Source organism: Seriola dumerili, unplaced genomic scaffold, assembly GCF_002260705.1.
Source record: "Seriola dumerili isolate Sdu_G_001 unplaced genomic scaffold, Sdu_1.0 BDQW01000052.1, whole genome shotgun sequence".
NCBI classification, from domain to species: domain Eukaryota; kingdom Metazoa; phylum Chordata; class Actinopteri; order Carangiformes; family Carangidae; genus Seriola; species Seriola dumerili.
The window spans coordinates 14982783-15003190 of NW_019174307.1; the positions used below are offsets into that span (position 1 = coordinate 14982783).

General features: G+C 40.5%; 3 protein-coding genes across 6 annotated transcripts; 2 read left to right on the plus strand and 1 right to left on the minus strand.

Annotated features, from left to right (window-relative positions):
• Positions 1–4024: 4024 nt before the first annotated feature.
• rpl24 (ribosomal protein L24) lies at positions 4025–7487 on the minus strand. Its single transcript, XM_022741192.1, has 6 exons — positions 7418–7487; positions 7216–7291; positions 6366–6476; positions 5105–5241; positions 4326–4389; positions 4025–4155 (listed from the first exon to the last, which is right to left on the minus strand). The coding sequence occupies exons 1-6, from the start codon at positions 7420–7422 to the stop codon at positions 4075–4077; spliced, it is 474 nt and encodes a 157-aa protein (XP_022596913.1). The 5' UTR covers positions 7423–7487; the 3' UTR covers positions 4025–4074.
• A 518-nt stretch (positions 7488–8005) lies between these two features.
• Positions 8006–12785, plus strand: cep97 (centrosomal protein 97). 2 transcript variants are annotated; one of them, XM_022740715.1, is made up of 11 exons: positions 8006–8100; positions 8738–8880; positions 9019–9177; positions 9303–9404; positions 9522–9635; positions 9772–9938; positions 10060–10224; positions 10318–10496; positions 10633–11287; positions 11464–11539; positions 11692–12785. In XM_022740715.1, exons 1-11 carry the CDS (start codon positions 8064–8066, stop codon positions 12199–12201), a joined length of 2307 nt encoding a protein of 768 aa, XP_022596436.1. In that variant the 5' UTR covers positions 8006–8063; the 3' UTR covers positions 12202–12785. The 2 variants fall into 2 exon arrangements, with proteins under 2 accessions (XP_022596436.1, XP_022596437.1); XM_022740716.1 differs by having other exon boundaries at positions 8759–8880.
• Positions 12786–13251: 466 nt separating this feature from the next.
• nxpe3 (neurexophilin and PC-esterase domain family member 3) lies at positions 13252–19408 on the plus strand. 3 transcript variants are annotated; one of them, XM_022740116.1, is made up of 7 exons: positions 13252–13372; positions 13542–13685; positions 14365–14565; positions 15060–15841; positions 16416–16486; positions 16583–16804; positions 16904–19408. In XM_022740116.1, the coding sequence occupies exons 3-7, from the start codon at positions 14473–14475 to the stop codon at positions 17467–17469; spliced, it is 1734 nt and encodes a 577-aa protein (XP_022595837.1). In that variant the 5' UTR covers positions 13252–13372; positions 13542–13685; positions 14365–14472; the 3' UTR covers positions 17470–19408. The 3 variants fall into 3 exon arrangements, with proteins under 3 accessions (XP_022595837.1, XP_022595836.1, XP_022595838.1); XM_022740115.1 differs by lacking the exon at positions 13542–13685; XM_022740117.1 differs by lacking the exon at positions 13542–13685 and having other exon boundaries at positions 16592–16804.
• The last annotated feature ends 1000 nt before the right edge of the window (positions 19409–20408 follow it).

A 20408-nucleotide genomic window follows, 5' to 3' on the forward strand; every position in this document is an offset into this window, starting at 1 on the left:
GCAAGAGAGAGATTCTAGAGACCTAAAAACAGTTTTCTTTGGGCCCCGCATGTTTAAAATGGGTAAGTACTTTTAAACAGTCTTCACCTCTTCACTTTTAAGTAAACCCTAGACCACCTGTTCCCGAACCTTTTATTTTGGATTTGCTTTTGGAGTCTACACGGCACAAGCTGCATATATCTGTTGTATGTAGCCACTTAAATCAGTGACACAAGCTTTGTTACAACTGCAACTCCTGTGGGGATCCCAAAACAATGTTGGGAAACCATTGCCATAGAATAAAGGACTTAACGCAGTCACAATTGTGTAATAATCCCATCAGTTCAAATGAATTAGTTGTCATAAACTGTAAAATACAGTAGAAAATCCACACCAGGTTTGAACAGAGTAAGAAAAATGTGGTCCCTTCTCTACAGGGCCTGGTTGCAGCTGGTTTGGCTGATATGACTCGACCAGCAGACAAACTCAGCACCTCCCCAGTCTGCGGTGCGTGACAGCCAAGGTGAGATTTTAATTGATTCATTATGTTTCAGTTTGAACCAAATTTACCTTTTCTGTAAAATTACAATAATTTGGGGAAAATATATTTTTTGTGTGTGTTTATGTTACCTTCACGATTTTATATTAGAAGGAATAACATAAAATAATACTCATAGTAGTTTTTTAAATAATGGAGCTGAGAATTGTGTGGATTTATGGACCTTGATATTCTTGAATGAATATTTCAAAATTGTTAGTTTTTCATCTCGGTGTTCAGGGAGAATTTGACCAATCATGTGCTAAAGGTCGCTCATGTGTCCGCTTTTGCAATATGTGTTTTTAAACAAATCTTAATCTGTTATCTTTTGCCAAAACATAGACTCTGTTCTCATGATCATCAGAGTGCATACCTTCACTCTTACCTGTTGTTCCTTCTCCACCACAGGCTCATCTGGTCTAGAGTAGACACGTTGGTCATTATCGCCAAGAACCTGGAACCTGTTTTGCCGTCAACTTCTTTGTCGCAGCGCGCAGGAGCCTCCCAGCTCTACAGGATCTGGGAGGTTTTGTGGTGAATTTACAGTAAAGGGTGCTCACTTATTATCTTCGTTAATGATCAGTAATATTAAGGAATCAAAGATAGTTAACAGTAGCTTTTGTGTTAAATATGCATTCCTTAATCATTGCTGATATGAAAATCTAACAACAAGTTAATATTTAACTAAGTACATTGCAGCTGCCTACAGTAAGAGTTGTGGTAAATGTATAACACAGTAGTTTTCATGTGTGCTTGGTTTTCCCAATGTCAACAATTGACTTAACTCACCCAGGCAAATGTCGAAGCTCTCAGAGAAGCTCTGAATCATTAATAAAGACTTCAGTGAAAATGTGAAATTGTCAGGAAAAGAACATACAGCCAATGGACGACAAATAAAGTAGCTGTGTGTGAGTGAATTATAAATGTCACAATTTTCAGTCCACATTGTAATACCTGGGTGTCCTGTGTGTCTTTGGTCTGAGGAGGTCTGTGGCTCCAAACCAACCAAATACACCCCCCGAGCCTAAAATAAGGCTTTGTTACAACAATGACATGTTTTATTCATTCAAAGAATCATTAAAAAATAATGAATTACAGCATTACAGCTCACACGTGTAACTGGTAGCAAATAAAAAAAACATTTTATGCAAATTTTAATCTTAATGTTATTTTTAATTTTTTCTATCTTTTTTTCTTAATAGGTACGAGCAGGATAAGAAGCACAGAGCTAAAGGCTGCCAGAGTCCTGAGTGCTTCACTGTTGCCAGCGCTCCACCTGCGTGGACTGAAAGGGAGACTTCACACCAGGCACTAACCTGCCCCTTCTCATCATCCCATGTTGTCTCCATTACATCCATGCCATAACCATTATTCTACCACATTAAGCCTGTTGGCCCTGTTGGAAATGTGCACTTTTCCTTTAAAGTTTTCAAATTTCCTCAGGGTGTTAAAAAAAAAAAAAAAGAAAAGAAAGAAAACTAAAAACAGACGAACGTTTTTTTTAACTGTAATCGACACACACTCAAGAATGGTGGTAATCAACGCACAAGTACTGCTTGTTCAACAAGTTGTATGATTGTAACATTGTTTGGTTTAAGTTCATGCTTGATATATCATGCACTAAGTGGGAAGTTTTTGCTTTTTTCCATCATTATTTTTCAGGTGTAGCAAAATCAGTACCTCATGCATAAATTTCCCAAAAAATGTAACTCTTGGATTTGTGTTGAACGTGGTTTAAGGAATGTTTCCAAATGAAATTAAGAGGGATGCCATCACATTAATATTTTGATTTACTTATTTTATATAATTTGATTACAGTCAACACATCTGTACCTCAGTGATTATTAAACCATTATCTATTATTACCATGTAACAATTCCTTCCATTATAATGGCTTTAAGTATTTAAATCTGTGTGAGAACAAATCCTAATTTATGAATAACTTGGTGACATTTTTCTCTTTGTAGTCAAAATTGTATAGAAAGATGCTGTTATTTTCTGATTCTTTATCAGGAATACTTCCACCAATGCCACATATTTAACCTGTGCAGCTTTTTATTGATTGTTACTACACGATCAACCAGTAAACACTGGTACTGAGACAGTAACCCTGACTCTTTAATATCAACGCATCGCTTTTGATGTCTGTGTTCTTAGAAAAGTGTACATTTTTTCTTTGACGTTTGTTTCTTTCCCACCGTAGCTTCACAGAAAAAACCTGTCGATTTTAAGCAATAATTGTGTGTCATTCACTTTAAAATTTATTTCCTGATCTGCTGACTGTTTGAACAAATGGCACTTTGGAAGTTGAACATTATGGCTCTGTGGCTATGTAATGGCTATGTAATGCTAATAAATCTGCAGTTGATTAAAGACATCTCATAGTTTACAACTATACAAAGTGATTGACCATAAAGATATTAATCGATTAAAGGAGCTGTTAAACATTTTTTTTGTATTTTCAGCCTGTTGTTGAAATAGCAGAGTTAACAGTTAATGCAGGAGGCTTTGAACAGCTTTGTCTCTCTGTCTGTGGCCACAAAACAGGTGTGAGCCAGTTCCCAGTATAAACATGTTCCCAGTATAAACAGTAAATCTCATGTGGGCAGCACTGATATTTACAGTATATCATTTGTTAGTACTATTCAGCTGTATATATTAAATATAATGTAATTAATCAACATGAACTAGAGCTAGATGAATGAATTGAAGATAAAATAAACTGATTTAAGGAACTGAATTCAAAGCTTTTCAAGAGCCACAGACACAAGCTGCACATCCCATCTCCCCAATCTACCTTCACTCTACACTACAGCATCACAAATCCCTGTATCCACCATCCACAAAGACAATTCTCATCTGACACTTGTTTTGAGTTTCATACTTAATGCACCATGTCAACCTCAGACAGATTTGTTCAGCAAATACTCTCAATATTTTAAGTGTTGAAATTTTAGCCTGCCATTTCATGGCACAGATTTACAGCAGCCTGATGACTGGACTGATAAATGTGTGAAACAGTTGAGGTCTGGAAACAGGATACAGATTACAGCCTACGATCATTATCTGCACTACAGCCAAAGGCCCAGATCATTTTCATGTTACTGATTGTGCAATTAGGCCTCAGCTCTGATTAAGGTTGGATGGTGCTGTGATGGACATGAAGTGCAACAAACCAAACAGGAGAGCGAGGGATACGTCAATCAAACAAAACCTGTGTATGTTCACATAGTCCAGAGAAGATGGCCATCTCTGACATTTATAAATAATGTTGTAATCCTTGTTGATTCAATCATTTAGTCAAAGGCATTTAGACTCTGAACCATGTTACCATCCAAAATCCTGTTAGTAACCTACTGCAGTGTTCCCCACCTTGTGTAGTTTATTAAACTGTTTATTAACTTTACAGATTAACATTTATTTTTTGACACTTTGACATGACTGAAAAGGTTCGCTTTATGGTCTTGCTGCAACACCATCTTATTTTCAAATCAGAAATCACACAACTGATGGTAAACCACAAAATTTTATTCACAACCATAAACAATGAGTCAGGCTTAGCGTTTTCCACCTACGCGGGGTGCGCTGATCTTCATGGGCTTGGCGATCTTGGGTTTCTGTGCAGTCTTGGCTGCAGCCTACAGAAAGAAAAACACATTAAGTACAATACTCTGGGACATATTATGGAATAAAAGACTGACAAGTTATTTAATAATTTAGGCATTTAGGTTAAAGAAAGTGCATTTTTTGCTGCTAAACAAGATAAAGCCCAGATTTAATAACTGAAATGCACAACAGGAGATCTTACCTTTGCACTTGGGGCAGCGGGCTTCTTAGCTGCCTGCTTTGCCTTCTTGGCCTCCTTGGCAGCTCTGAAAGAGTAATGAGAAACAATCAGCTAAACTAAACAAGTAGGAGTGAGCACTATATAATATAATCATGTAATTTTATAAATTATCTGGGAAGAGTTATAATTGAAAAGCTCTAAAATGACCATACATAAGAGTGTCTTCAACCAATAAATAAAATGAAATACAAAAATAAAGCCATACAAGAGCCCTGCTCATTAATTTACAATATGTCCATAAATGGTGTAACACACCCAACATATGTAAGGGACAAATAGCTAAAAGCTATTGTAAATACAGTGCCCATAAGGCACAGAAATGCCTTTTGGGGAGAACAGTTTTAAGGCTGGACATGGGGGCCCCGCTGCACTTAATATTTACGCTGATTCCAGCACATGTGCACAATTTAAACCATTACTGTAGTTCAGTACAATTCTGTGGTGTAGATATTAGCTGAAACTATAAGAGTAAATACCGAGATATTCCATTAACCTAGTGAGGTTTAATATGTGTAGATATGTTGGAGGGCTAGGTGAGATGGAAAGATGCAGATGTGTTGTAAATGTCATTTCTCTTAAAAGTTCACAAACAGTTCTTCACAAATTTGACAGCACATATATAATTCTTTACCTTATGTTACCCACATTAACTAGTTTTGAAGGCAGAAACCCACACCATCAGATTGGTGTAGACTGAACTTATTCTAAGTTGACATCCTGATGTACAGTTTGCATCATACCTGATGGCCTGCTCTCTCTGGGCCTTGCGGACCTCAGGCTTCTGGTTCCTCTTGGCCATGATCTCAGCCAGGGAGGCCCCAGTGATGGCCCTCTGGAATTTGACTGCGCGGCGGGTGCGCTTCTTTGTCACCTCTTCCTGTTAAAAACATGTGATGAAGAGACCTTAGTTTATTTGTAGCCCAGTATCACGTTCTCTCAATATACTTCACAGAAGCAAATCCTCAACATGTCCAACCCAGCCCAACCTCTGTTCAGAGAGAGAATAAAGAAGGACCAGGAGTATCCTGCAACTTCACTACTTTACATGTTTAGATTGGTAAAAATGTCTGGTGTAAGTCACAGGCCAAACACTAGAGGTGTTGGTAAAAATAAAGCAGAACAGAAACTTATGATGTTCAACTGAACCACAAAAATGTCTGAATAACGTTGCAAAGACTTGGACAACAGCCTACAGCTCTGCAGTTACTGTCGTAATTGTAAACTTTACAGTTTCTTCAACTAGTTTTCACAGACCACTGAAATTAACTTGTTTTCCTAATGCAACATGCAAAAAAGGCAATAGCAGTATAGAGAAGGTCCAAACCATCATCAGCTTGTTTTCTGATATCTCTCATTCCAAATGAACATTAGATATTGGCTTTCACTGTTATAAAGCGATAAAGTAATCTAGCATGTTGGAGAGTTTGGAGGCTGACCGATGGTGAGAGGTCAACAAAGACGTCAAGGGCCAGTACTATGATCTCCTGTTGTTCTATGGCTGCAGGTGTGGAGTGAGCACTGCTGCCAAGACTGCAAAACACAGTCTGGCAACAACACATAACACAGACCAACACTGTGCACACCATTCACCCGCAGCCAAACTAAAATCTGTAACATGGTGGAAACTTATGTTGACTTGTGTTTAATAATCTACACAAGAGCACAGATTGATTAATATGGTTTTGTGATGCCACAACAAGTTCTGTATGTATTATTCACTATGACGGCATCATAGTGCTTTTACACATTTTTCAACCCTTACTATAAATACTACAGACACTAGTTTTAACAGCTGGAACAGCATACAGCAAGAAAAGATCATATGCCAATTTCACAATCAACCAAACATCAGCATCAAAGATAATCGCTCCACCAACAAATAATACTTGTTAAGTAGATATTGACTGCAACATAGTAGCACTACAGTATGTCAATGTAGGCCAAAATAGTGTGTACAACACATACAACACCTTATCAACAAATACATAAGCTGTTACTTACAGACTGGCCCTTCTTGTGCTTGCGTCTGTACAGCACAGTCCAGTTGATCTGTCTGGGGTTCCTCTTGGCCAGGAAAGCAGACTCACACTTGGCATTCAAAAACTGGAACACCTAATGAAGACAAGAAACTCAACTTAATTACTTGTTATACATTTATGTCAAAAAATAACTCCCCTGTTCACTCATTTTCTTCTAGTTTACTCTATAGTGAGGGATGAATTGAGATTTCAGACAATTGATCATCTGGATGCTTTCGTAACATCACTGACATGTTTATTGCATTTACACATCTGCAAGACATGACAGTGTTTTCTGAAATATACAAATCCCCACATTTGAGATGTTGGAACCAACAAACGCCTGACCTTTTTGCTTGTAAGATGACTTCATGACAATTCTGTTTCAGAGCATTTCCCAATACATTATTTTGATATAGGCATAAAAAACGAAGGTAATTGTCAATTAAGTTAATCACATTTCTTGACATACTGATAAAGTGGTCTGTTAGGGCTGTCACAATGTAGATATACTAATGAGTTACAGCACACAGTGACACGTGATTTTATCCACATTGCCAAGCTCTAGGGCGGTTGTGAAGACAGCATTGCCACTGAGAAACAATTAGTATAAAAGTTGTCTCGTTCTGTTGCTGCACAGTGACGCAGTCAGCTAGCGTTAGCAAGCTACATTGGATTGAACCGACTAGGCCTCTCCAGAGACTATTACTTGTGTTGTATACACACTATACAATATTAAGACAGCGAATACTGGGATTTAATCGGTCACAGCGTAAATCATATTCTATCTTCGGACAGAGCTGAGACAAACTGGTGTCGGGCTTTGTAGTTACCTTTCCGTCAATCCTGGCGTATCGGCGGCCATGGCCGGGGTATATTTTATACCCGCTGAAACTGCACAACTCAACCCTGAAAACGACAAATACAAGGCATTAGTGAAAGAAAATGATACAAATGCATTCTTAATGTGGGTAGAGTCGTTAAAATGTTTATTTAAGAGTGTAGATGGCGTTTGATATCATTCCGTTTACTCACTTCATGATGGCTACGAGGGGCACAAAACCGGAAAGAAAGATGTCGGTAGCGGAAACGGAATTGGGAGACTTTTGTAAACTAATAAACGGTGAACATTTTTAGTCTGTTGAAGTTTTATTAATGCTTTACTCGTAACATACACACATAAATTATTTTTCAATCAATATTTTTATAAATGTTTTTATATATATATATTTATATTTCATTAAATTAATACTTCAATCATTTCAACAATGACGTCACAATCTGACGGTTGCCCTGCAAGCGTGTCAGCAAACAGTCAAAAAATACTTTCGATAATAAAATGGTGGATCAAGCAGATTGAACAAAATAAAAATAGCCAACATCACCAAATCGACGTTTCGTCGTTAGCACTGTAAACTAGCCTTTTTCCTATTTCTAAAACCTGACTGGCGGTTTTCAGCAACATGAGCGGGCTGTAGGAAACAACGACAGCTGTAGTCTTTTCGAGCCACAGAGACACCACTTCATAATAAGCGCGACAGTCTCTTTGGACTACATTTACCAGAAAGTCCCCGGTTAAGCCGTTTGACAAGCAACAGACGCTTCTGGTCACTACCGGTCTCTACAGTCTGCGGCTAATAGAGTTGTTCGCTAACGCAGGGTGTTTGTCTGGGACAACAGGATGGGTGTATCAGATTTACAGTTTGATACAAATGCTGGTAAGTGGCCCACTACTTGTTTTTGTTACAAACAGCAATGTGAGCGAGCGAGATGTGAGCATGTATATCAGTAGCTTACGTTAGCTAGCGTGCATCACCCGAGTGCTGCCATTAGCTCTGTCCAGTTCCTTAGGTGCAGATCAAAACATCCTGTGTCCGACTTACATATGGTATTGTAGCGATGTTTAACAAACCTTGAATATCAAAGCAACTAATTGTATGGTGTGTTCTGCAAGTTTCCATTATAGACTGTAAGAAGCGGATCGAAGCGACGTATATATTTGGCAGTATATTGTTTTTTTTCTTGCTCTTTATAGTTAGGTTTCGCGTCTTCAGATGCCATGATGATAGCAGTTATAATTACACTACACTAGTAACATTTCAACCATTAGGTAAAACCACGCTACTGAAAGACGGTAGACATGTTTGAATGACTGTCATATTTTCTTTTGCTGTTTGGTAGGTGTTTAGATTTAGATGTGATTACTTAGAACTAGCTCAACCTACAGACCAAAATTATTTTTTTTCTCTACCAGTCTTTTCTTAAAAGCATTTTACTGTATGCATGCTTAGCTGCTTTAAGAGCTTAATCTGGTTTTTCAGTCTGTTCAATCTCCACCTTCTTTTCTCTTTCAAGGACCTGTGCTGGATCTTTCAGCCAGTAGCATCCAAAAGCTGGATCCCAGTTTCACCTGCTCTGAAGACACTCACACTCTCATCCTGGACCGTAACCACATCATGAAACTGGACCACCTGGAAAGGAGCCCAGGCCTTCAGCAGGTAGTTATCACTTTGAAATATAGTCTGTTTTAACTCTGTTTTACTCCCTTTATTCTAGCATAGTCGATAGTGACTAAACACTGTGTATAGTTTGTTGATTTAATGTCCCGTTATAAGTCTTGGTCTTTTCGTCCTCAGCTGTCTGTAGCTAGTAACCGTTTGGTCAGAATGATGGGTGTGTCTCGGCTGACAGAGTTGAGAGTCCTCAATCTTCCCAATAACAGTATTGGCTACATCGAGGGGCTAAGAGATCTGCCTCACCTCAAATGGCTCAACCTGTCTGGAAACAATATTAAGGTGAGGAGAAGAGAGATTGTCATACATCGTCATTTTTTTAAAAACAAAAATATCAATGCACAGATTAGCTTTAGCCCATGTGCTAATATGTTGTTTGTTAACCAAGTGCACACTCTTTTACAAAGGTCATTGAACAACTCAGCAACTGTGTGTCCCTTCAACACCTGGATCTGTCTGACAATAACATATCTACCATTGGTGATTTGACTAAACTCGTAGCATTAAAGGTGAGTGCTGCAGCCTCCCAGGTCAAAAGCAAGTCTAAACAAAAAAAAACAAACTATTTAATAATGTAATGTTATAGCATCAGTTGTTGTATGATTCATTTTCTGTCAAATTTTCAGACGCTTTTACTCCATGGAAACAGCATTACAACACTTCGTACAGTTCCTGCTCACCTCCCTGCCCATTTGTCCATTCTCTCCCTGGCAGAAAACGAGATAAGAGATCTCAATGAAGTAATTAACTTTTTCCTAACTTGATACAACAACACAGATCTGTATGTAAAATATATTATAGAGGCTTATTTACATTGACTAATTTCTGTCTCTTTTTCACCTCTGTTCCCTTCTTTTATTTCTGATTGCCCCATAGGTGTCATACCTGGCACCTCTCCATGAACTGGAGCAGCTGTCAATAATGAGCAACCCTTGTGTTATGGCAACACCCTCATTGCCAGGATTTGACTATCGGCCTTACATCATGAGTTGGTGCCTGAGCCTAAAGGTCCTGGACGGCTATGTAGTATCACAAAAAGAAGGGTGCGTACATTGGAAAGTTACAGTTCGTTTGTTTGTTAGGATTAACACTGGAATAGTATCTAAATGTTGTTCATGTCTAAATGAATCTCTTATTTATTATACGTAATTGTCACAATTCCAGTCTCAAAGCAGAGTGGCTGTACAGTCAAGGTAAAGGACGTTCATATCGACCAGGTCAGCATATACAGCTGGTTCAGTATCTCACCACTGTTTGCCCTCTGACCTCATCACCGGCCCTGGAGACAGCAGAAGATGCCAAGCTGGAGAAGATCCTCAGTAAGCAGAGGTACAAGTCTGATGTTACAGAGAGCCTGTTAATCAACAGTAAAATGTTAACTTGAATGACCTTCTGTTTGTACTGACATTTCTTTTCCCTCAGGTTTCACCAAAGGCAGCTGTTAGAGGAGACCCGGGGAGGCTGTCCCAGCCTTCCTCGTCCAACTCAACTAGATGTGGAGAAGCACAGTCCATCAGATGCCACGCCACTGGGGGGAGACAGAGAGGTGAAGAAAAACATTGCACCTGGACCAGCTGCTGCTCCATCAGTCCTGGAGACAGGTAGCAGAGCTTCAGCTTTATGCTATGCTTGTGTGCACGATACCAGCCTTTGCATATATCGTTTCTCTTTACCAGTATTTTAATGCACGTGTTTTCTTTATAATGCTGACTTGTCTTTTTTGTGTTTAACTTACAGAGCCAGTTGTGCAGTTCAACACTTGGGTGAGCTGCGATTCTTCCCACACATCATTGCCAGTAGTTCGCAGCCCAAGGCGTGGAGAGGAGCACATCTATTTGGAGGATGTTCAGACAGATGAAGACAAACTCAATGGCAGCATGCTTTCCTCAGAGTCCACCTTTCTCCCCTTCACATCTGGTCTGGAGCCACAAACGAACCAGTCTGACAGCGAGGACGAGACAGAGACTTTTGAACCTGATTCCCTGGCCCCAAAGCGGCCAGCACAGCCCAGAAAGCACAACACTGACAAGACACGTCGTTCGCCCCCAGTGGATAAGCAGGAGAGGAAGACTCTTGAAGAAGAAGTTATTTCTGGTGCAGCCCCAACAGTTATCTCTCCAGGGGTCAGAGTTAGCACACCACAAAATGAGCTGAAAACATCCTCTGATTTTGGACAAGCAGAGATGAAAGAAGCCCCCAAGCAGGAAGACGCTGGTATGTGTGCCAGCAAATCAGGTTTGATGGAAGCAGACAAGGCAGCAGTTAAAATCCAGGCCTGGTGGAGGGGTCAGTACACTCGCTGTTGTCACCCCATGGCCAGAGAGGTGCGCAGTGAAATCCGCCTGCGCAGAATGCAAGAACATATCCTCTTCCTGTCTGAGAAGCTGGGCAGGTAAGTGACTGACCAACAGCAAGTAATAAACCGTTCTATGACAGTAACGAGTAATTTTTGTTTGTTGTCTTTTTTATTATGGCACAAGAGTGGTTCTACTTTCACATGTGGCTGCAGATATATATAAATGTTAACGAAAGGTAAGGTACTAAAAGGTAAAACTGATGTGTTTGCAGTGTGCAGAAGCAGTATGAAGAAGAGAGGTTACAAAGGCTGGTCCAGGAGGAGGCTGTGAAGTTTCTGTGGAATGAGGTTAGTGATCAAAGTTATTTATCATTACCTCACATTCACTTCACTCATTAATTATTTGTGCTGTATAATGTTGTGGTATCATCTTCAGATATACTCTCTAAATGCGTGGCTGCCTCATTCGTTTAAAACTTCTCCTGGTTTTTTCCATGTAGCTCCAGTCTATGCAGCAGTGGAAGAAGTCTGTGGAGCAGCAGTTGGATAATATTACTCAAGCTGTCACCCAGGCTCAGATCTCATCTCCTGGACAAGGTAAGGCTGCCCCACCTGTCACCTCCAGCACAACGAACCCACCCAGCACAGACGTCTCCTTCCCAGACTCTGGCTTCCAGTCGACAAGCGATCAGCAGGCGGCGCAGGAGGACAGTTTCCTGAGCAGTGGGACAGAAGACTCCCTGAAGACGGTGCGCGCACTGAGCCCTGTTCGTAGCAGCTTTGCTGGTGGCAGCGACGGTGCGGACAGCGCAGACTGCAGCCTCCTGGAGCAGTACCTCTCCTCTGTCCAGCAGAGGGAGGAGGAGGCTGAGGAGGTGATCAGTGATAGAACAGAAACACCCCAGCCTTCCTCTCCAGTCTCACCTGGTAAAACAGCGCAGTCCAACTCTCCCCCGCAGAAGGCAGCAGAAGTGCAAAGAACGGAGGGAACCACTCTCGGCCCTGTCTGAGTCTACACCTAACCTGGAGCCCACACCTGTATAGAACTCCTCAGCGTGTGTAAATTAGCACTGGGTGTAGGACCGAGATGCATTGTTCCCTTGAGACTTTGGGCATGACAGAAAACTGCACTCATCTTGACTACTGACCCAGATTATAAATAACTGCACTCAAGTCTGAACCCAGGACAGGCTTGAAAACAACACCTTACTGTGAATGTAACTCGAGTTTTTTATACTACACTACATGTTCTCTTATTTAATGGACATTCTCCTCTTTGTGTAAAGGCAATGATTGTGATGTAGCATCAGAAGGTTTTAGTAACTTGAAAGCAATTTTCTCATCACATACAGTGAGTAGGTTGCTTCCTCTACTGATGCAAAGACCAAGCATATTCTGTTTGTCGATATCCACTGTATTATTGATAAACTGCAATAAATCAGATTAGGAGTTGATGTGTTAAATGTAGTGCACTTGTAAACACAGATGTATACTATACATGAGCCACAACATGCATACTATCTATTGTGACACACAGTGATAATGATTGATAGAAAAATGTTGTATCTTTATGTTCTTCAGAGAAATGTAAATAAACCTGCAATTATAATTTTCCAAATATTCTTATTTGGTTTCATATTATGTTGAAATATTGTAAGAAATGGCGGTGCAACTTAGTTATTTTAATGATAAAGTACTCTTACTATTTCTGAGTTGTTTAAGGAATCCTTTGCCAAAAATGAATAGATTTCCAATAGAATCAGCCTAAAAAGACAAAACGTCCTACCTAACCCAAAAGTTGTTCTTATCGCTTATAGTTATTGTAACTGCTTATAACTGATCTTTAAGGCATGAGTACATTATTTGGTAATTGTTCTTTATGTAACGTCCTATGGAGATATGCATGCATATATGCAAAAATAGCGTCCTTCCATTACTCTCCTTTTATGCACAAGTTTGAAATTAGTGACCACCAGGGGACGCAGCCAGCAAGACAGATCTACCATAGACCCACCCCTACCCCTGGGAGCTGTAACCAGGAGGGTCCTCCTGTGTACTACACCATCCCTGATGTGCCACTCAAACCGCCGCTGTTTGCACTTCTCCGGTCAGCCGTCCGCTTCGTCACCCTCCTCCGTCCGTACAACGGTCCGACGTTATGCTAATCTGCCGTCGTAATGTGTAAGTATGCGAGCACCGCGCGGCTAAACACGCCTGCACCGCCGGTGTTAACGTTAGCTAACGGAAATCGGTTCGTATAATTATCAATAATAGGAATGTATCGGAATCTCCATGTATTGAATATTATTGTCTATCCGTTTCTTTGTTGTTGGCTCGTGCGCCAATGCAGCCGTTCATGTGATTGATGACTCAAGATGGAGATGAAATGAAATGTGAACCGGTCGGATGTTTACAGTGTCCAGTGCCACGAACGTCTGTAAGGCTCTTTAATCTGCTTGTTTCAACATGGAGACGTTTCTAAGCCTGGAGGAATGTATGTATACAAACAACAGACAGCAACTTTTACACGGACTAGTGGATAAATAATGTGAGCTGCCTAAGATGCTCGCCGATTAATCCATTGGTTGATCGACATGAAATGAACCGGCAACAATTGTGATAGATAAATGTATCTTTTTAAGCACTTAATGTCCAAAATTCACAGGCTCCAGCTTATTAAATATGAATAATTCCTGGTTTTAGTCTTTTCTTTTTTATCAACAGAGTCAAAGAACTTTATTAAGAACACACACGGACATATAGGTTACCAACAGCAAGACAATGTCAATAAATACTAAGTAATCATCTCATCGGAGGACGTAGGCAGCGATGACTGAACGCTGTAGCTCATGAAGCTATAATAAATATTGAGAAATGATACTTAGAATAAAATTTGTCTTCAGTGCTCAGGGTACTACTTGGTTTTTCAGTCTCAGCTAAATAACATAAAAATCGTTTCATTTCCTCTAGAGAGAAACCATGACGTACACTTTCCTGTTTTTAGCAGGAGACAGTTAAAACGCTCAGGCAAACGTGTTTGGATGAAGCTCTGCATTATCCTGCATCTACCGTGAATTTTCTTCCTTTCTACATGAAACATGAATAGGCTGTGTCCTTTTGTTTAGTCTGAATACATTGCTACTTTTCTGTCTTTCTATCTTGCTCTTTGACAGTGTCCATTTGTCAGCATTGGGCACTGGGGACGAAGTGATGCCATCATCGCCGTGGTGACAGCAGAGAGAGAAGAAGGGCCTGATCATGGGAGACAGAAGGAGGTCACCATGTGCCGAAATCTATCCAGATATGCCCTCGTCTTCCTCTTCCTAGCTCTTTCTGGACTCATCTTCCTGTTGCGCAACATTCACACTGTGGAGGTGAGGAAGTGGGTTACACATGACTCTTGATTATGTGCTCTCTCAATGACCTTGTACTAGAAATGGATATAATGATCATTTACCTTTTTATCTCCAAACTGCTTTTTACATAAAATCTACACATATTCTGTAGATTTTGAGGATTTTGAGTTACTCTATAGCTTTACTGTTATGACTTACTTGACACAGTCTTATATAATATGTGACCAAGATAATACGCATGCAAAAGCTGGGTATTTGGGTGGAGATTCAATTTTATATATATTAAATACAAAGATTAAAAACATTTGATGAAATACTCTCATCCCATAGATGGTTCAGTCATATAAACAACATATAGAAACAACAAGAATGGTTAAACAGATAGTTTATTTAGTTTTAAAGATACATTTGTATGTGCCAGTCACAGGCTGATAATGCCACTTCCTGCAGCATCTCCTATCTATTTTTTTGGTGTGCTTCTACCAGTCAACTCTCCTCTTTTTCTCTTTCAGAGCTGGAATTGCCACACGATTTCAGCCCTGTACCAGCTACAGAGCAGGATCCATTCATCCTTCATCTCGGTCAATCTCCCCACTTTTTATCACAACCGCACCTTCTGCGCTCATCTGGGCCAAAAACCCTCTCCCGAAGATGAACTGGAAGAGCGCTATTTGTTGGACTCTATCGCGTGGCCCGGGCCTCCGCCTCGCTCTGCACCAACTGCCTTGCGCCAGACGAGCGACCCTGTGCACAGCCTGTTTGCCATCCTCCCCACTAAAGGAGGAAGAGAGTGGCATGTGGGAGACCAGCTGGAGGCCCTCGTCCAAATGCATGACTTCCAGGGTCGCCCCAAACGCTATGGTGGGGATTTCCTTTTGGCCAGACTGCACTCTCCAGAGCTTGGAGCAGGTGTAGCAGGTAAAGTGCTGGACCACAGGAATGGATTTTACTCTGCTCTGTTCCCTCTCCTCTGGGTGGGATCTGCACATGTTGAGATTACGTTGGTGCACTCCAGCGAGGCAGTCGCTGTGCTGCGACGGCTGAGGGAAGAACGTCCAGATCGGGTGTTTTTCAAGAGCCTCTTTCGCTTGGGTTTCCTCTCTGAAACTACTGTGTGTAACATGTGCCTGCCCCCAGATCAGCAGCCTCTGTGCAACTACACAGATCTTTACACAGGGGAGCCCTGGTACTGCTACAAGCCTAAAATGCTCAGCTGTGACACCAGAGTCAACCATGCCAAAGGAGGCTACCTAAAACACCTCATCACCAATAAGGAAGCATTGCTCTTCCAGAGGTTGGTAGTGTTATTCAAAGAGTGATATATGTTTTTTTAAATAATGGGTTATTATTATTATCATTATTATTATTATTATTAAATTGTTGTCCAAAACTATTAAAAACCCATCAATGAGCCACTCTGTTGCACTGGGTTCCTTCATAACAATGAACGTGGGCACTGCATTTTATTTTTAGTCAATCCTGCATCAATCATCCTGCTTCTAGAAATGCTCCCTAGTGCACCAAATGTGTATGACTCCACAGCTGAAAATAGTCCCCGAAAATGCACTTTTTACTTCATTTTGAGTAATGTTTGCTAAACGCTACAGTGCCCAGCTGTTTTAAGGAATTACTCAGTTTTTTTTGAAAGTTTTTATTAAACTGTATTTGTGGCTTGTTTTAAAGATATACAACTACAGTAATAACAAATGTGCTTGGGGCAAAGCATCACAGACACTGTGAGAAAGTCAAACGCATTGAGGGACAGACTAAGACATTGTTGATTTTGGTCTTTTTATAGGATTTGTTGACATTAACAAAAATATTGATTATCATTAACCTTACTCTTTAACTTTGTTTTTTCACTTTAGTGGTGTAAACATCAAAGTTTGCATACATGCTTCAGGACCCGACAGAATCAATGTGCTGCCACCAAGGAAAGGTACAGTACACCTGCAGAGTAACATTTGTAGTTTGTGCATGCTTTGATTTATTGCATTAACTTAATTTGTCTGCAACATCTCTCACCTTGTGTCAGATAAAGTAGAGGTAGACAGCAGCAGTGTAAAACCAGAACCTATTGAGCTAGCACCATCTGGATATTACCACATGGAGTCGTGGAGGGCGTTAGGTGGCGTTACAATGCGCCACTTCAATGAATCATCTGCCATCACTCAGTGTTTGCGGAACAAGGTGATCAACATGTATGGAGACTCCACCGTCAGGCAGTGGTTCGAGTACCTCATTGCTCTCGTACCAGGTGAGATTTGTCTTCTTGTCTGTTCTTTGATGTTTGCAGTCTGCAATTTGCCTTGTGCATCCTACCCACTGGATCTTCCATTTATTCCACTCTCCCCAGAATTAAAGGAATTCAACCTCCACAGTCCCAAAAACGTTGGGCCTTTCATGGCAGTGGACAGCACTCATAATATTCTCTTGAAGTATCGCTGCCATGGCCCGCCCATCCGCTTCTCCACCGTCATGTCCAGCGAGTTGAGGTACATTTCAAATGAGCTGGACGGCCTTTCTGGTGGTCCCAACACTGTTGTGGTCCTCAGCATCTGGGCCCATTTCAGCACCTTTCCTGTGGAGGTATACATACGACGGCTGCGTCACATTCGGCGGGCTTTGTTACGACTTCTGGACCGAGCGCCGGGGACGCTCATTGTGATCCGCTCAGCCAACCTCCAAGCCTTGGACCAAGAGGTGAGCCTGTATAACAGCGACTGGTACTCCCTGCAGCTGGATAAGGTGCTCAGGGCCATGTTCAAGGGAATGAGCGTTCTGCTGGTGGATGCCTGGCAAATGACTTTAGCACACCACCTCCCCCACGCCCTCCATCCACCCCCAACCATCGTCAAGAACATGATAGATATGCTTCTTTCTTACGTTTGCCCGGAGAAGAAAAAGAGCCAACAGAAATAGAAGTACAGAGACAAACTAAGGAGTTTGCTGTGTGAATCCACCAATTGGTTCCTTGACATCCAAACACTTATTTCTTTGTTTGGCTTTATTAACAACTAAAGTGTCTGAGGCTACATACCCTTTAAATACCATCTTTACTAAGAGGTTGACCAAATTGCTTGTACTGATCTCTGTTTAGATGCCTGTTATATTTATTTTTTATCCCCATAAAACTTAATTTTTTCAGAAATGCCAAAGACCTTGGTAACAAAAACAGATGGTAACATTAACTATTAACATGCCAAAGTGTTTTTTTTGTGTGTGTGAGTGTGTGCGTATGCCGTACTCTTACTTAAACCTGCAGTGTGGAACTTTTGCCCCGCCCCTCTGGCAGTCAGAGTAATTACACAATGACACAGGCCACAACAATGTAAGGTGTGTTTGTCCTCGCTGTGGATCGCTTTCTTTGTTGGACTGTAATCCTTCCTCTGAATGTGCGAGTTTCTTTTGTATCTGGAGCATCAGAAACTTTTCTCGGATGCCTTCAAGGTTTTTCCACCATTACTCCTAGCTGGCGTATCCTGCGCCATCTCCATCGCTACGGTTGCTCCCCTCTTCGGCCCGGGCAAACCAATCATCGCTGGTTTCTCGGTGTGTATCAGAGCGGGAATGTCGCCACAGACACCTGATTGGCTTTATCAGCGCTGTGTGAACTCGTTTGGCAAGGGCTTGAATGTAACAGACTTTTATTTATTTGTGAAAGTCCAGCACTCCAGCTTTAAGTTGCCCATGTTTGGTGTTGGTATTCTTTCCAGATTCAAAATGAGCTTTGTTTTTCTGTTTATTTGTTGATTATTTTTGCCAGAGGTTCAGCCTCAGTGAGCTCTTGTTTCAAAGATTTTTCTCAGGCTGTTCATTGTTGAAATCTGCTCTCATGTTCTGAGCCATGTTACAATATGCCGACCGTTGTCTCCATTTGTTGCTACGTGTAATTTGTCAATTTGTGTTTTAAAAAAAAAACATTTTGCAATGTTACGTTTATATAACTCATTATGAGAAACAAAAGTTTACGATACAACCATGATCCAAACATTAGGACAGCTTAAAATGTACTATTTTTCTGTTATCAAAAAAATATATATATTACATTTTTATTTAAAGGACAAAACCTGCACAGTTACCGTCAGCTCTTTTGGTAACCAACAGCTTTTATATCCCCACGACTGGAAAGATTTTGCTGTACAAGATGTTCACATTGTTTCAGTTGACTTTTTACCTGATGACTTCTCTAAGTGACAGATCTGCCTCTCAGCCTTTCAGACCCAATAAGCTCCTCCAAGGTTTGGAAAAGGTTCACACATCAAGTCAAACTCAGTGGCAGTGGTGTGTGTGTACTTGACCTTGTTAAGGGTTGACCTTTACGTTTCTAATGACTCTTTTGTATTAATAGTTAACTTTCTATTAGAGAAATCATTTTTCATAACCAGCATCAATTCTGGGTGTTTTATATGGACATTTGAGGGTCAGTTTAACATGATCAGATACTGTACAATGTCACATGTTCATCGTAGAAAAGACGATTGGAGAGGAGAGGTCTGTGTGATAAAAAAGATAATGTGCCTATTTTGTATCTGATTCTGTTTGTCCCTGACAGAGACCAGAGAGTATTCAATCGTGATTTATAATAACTGAATTGCTGTCATGTATTTGCTGTTGTTTTGCTTTTTCTAACATTGTTAAAAGGACCAGTTCATGACTGTGGAGCCTGGAGGCCATTGCCATGTGTTCACTCAAGCTGTGGGTCAGATCAAGCATTCAAAGGAGGCTGGAGCAGGAGCTGGTTTATTATTATTATTATTATTATTAATTAATATTAAAACGATGATTCGTCTTTTTTGATCCTGAAGCCTGTGGTACAGTCCAATAAACTAAACTGCAACAATGGCAGCGTTAAGCGTCACTGATCAGTCTCAGTTGCGTTGACTTAAAATTTATTTTAATTTTTCATGTATTTAACCAGGTAAAGGTTTTGTTACGATGAATGTCTCTAAATGTTTCTAGAGGGCAGCTTTAAAACGCTGGTACAAGAAAATTTCAAACAACAAAAATAGGTTGAAACAGACTGTCACATACTATAAAGAGATAAATGATTCCTCTGATGCTTTGGAGAGCTGATTGATCACAGAAAAACACCAATGCCACCATTGGTGCCAATGAACACCAACGCTGATGCCAAAGAGTGTAGCAACCCTAACCGACTGATCACTGGGCCGCCTTTTTTTTGTTTTGGTCTACCTTTAAACATAACTGATCTTTGTCAGTTTATTGTTATCCAGGTTATGGGTAAATGTATGAAATTATTGTGGCATTGTTTTTCAGTCACATTACCCAGCTCTGTAGTTTGAGCAAACATGGTGACGTGATATCATCTCTCAGTGTGAAGAGTGGACCATATTGCACATCAGCTGCTGCTCACAGTCGCATCTTACATTCACATTCACTCATTAGGCAGACGCTTTTATCCAAAGCGACTCGCACGTGAGGGACGTCGCTAAAGAACATTTTATGTCTGATTTTAATGCTATCACAGTGCTGAGTCAGCGCTGAGTAGAAAATCATATGGGAGTATTTAGTTTAGAAAAAGACGACATCTGTTCAGAGCTGTGGTTGGCGAGTTTGTAACGCTGTTACATGATTATCAGTATTACAGTATGTTGGAGACGCAGAGGATTTCAAGAGAATTTTAATGCCGCATGTTACGGTCGATATTAAAGGAGATATTATGCAAAGGCACAACTGCATTTTATTTGTTTGCTTTCTTTCTGTGAAAGTATAGAAGAAGAGTTGATGATATTTTATATCTTACAGTCTGAGAAACTTGAAAAAATAAGGAATACAGTTGAACATGGGTGATTTTAGACATTGTTTCATATTTGTTGGCGTAGCTCTTTAAGTCCTGC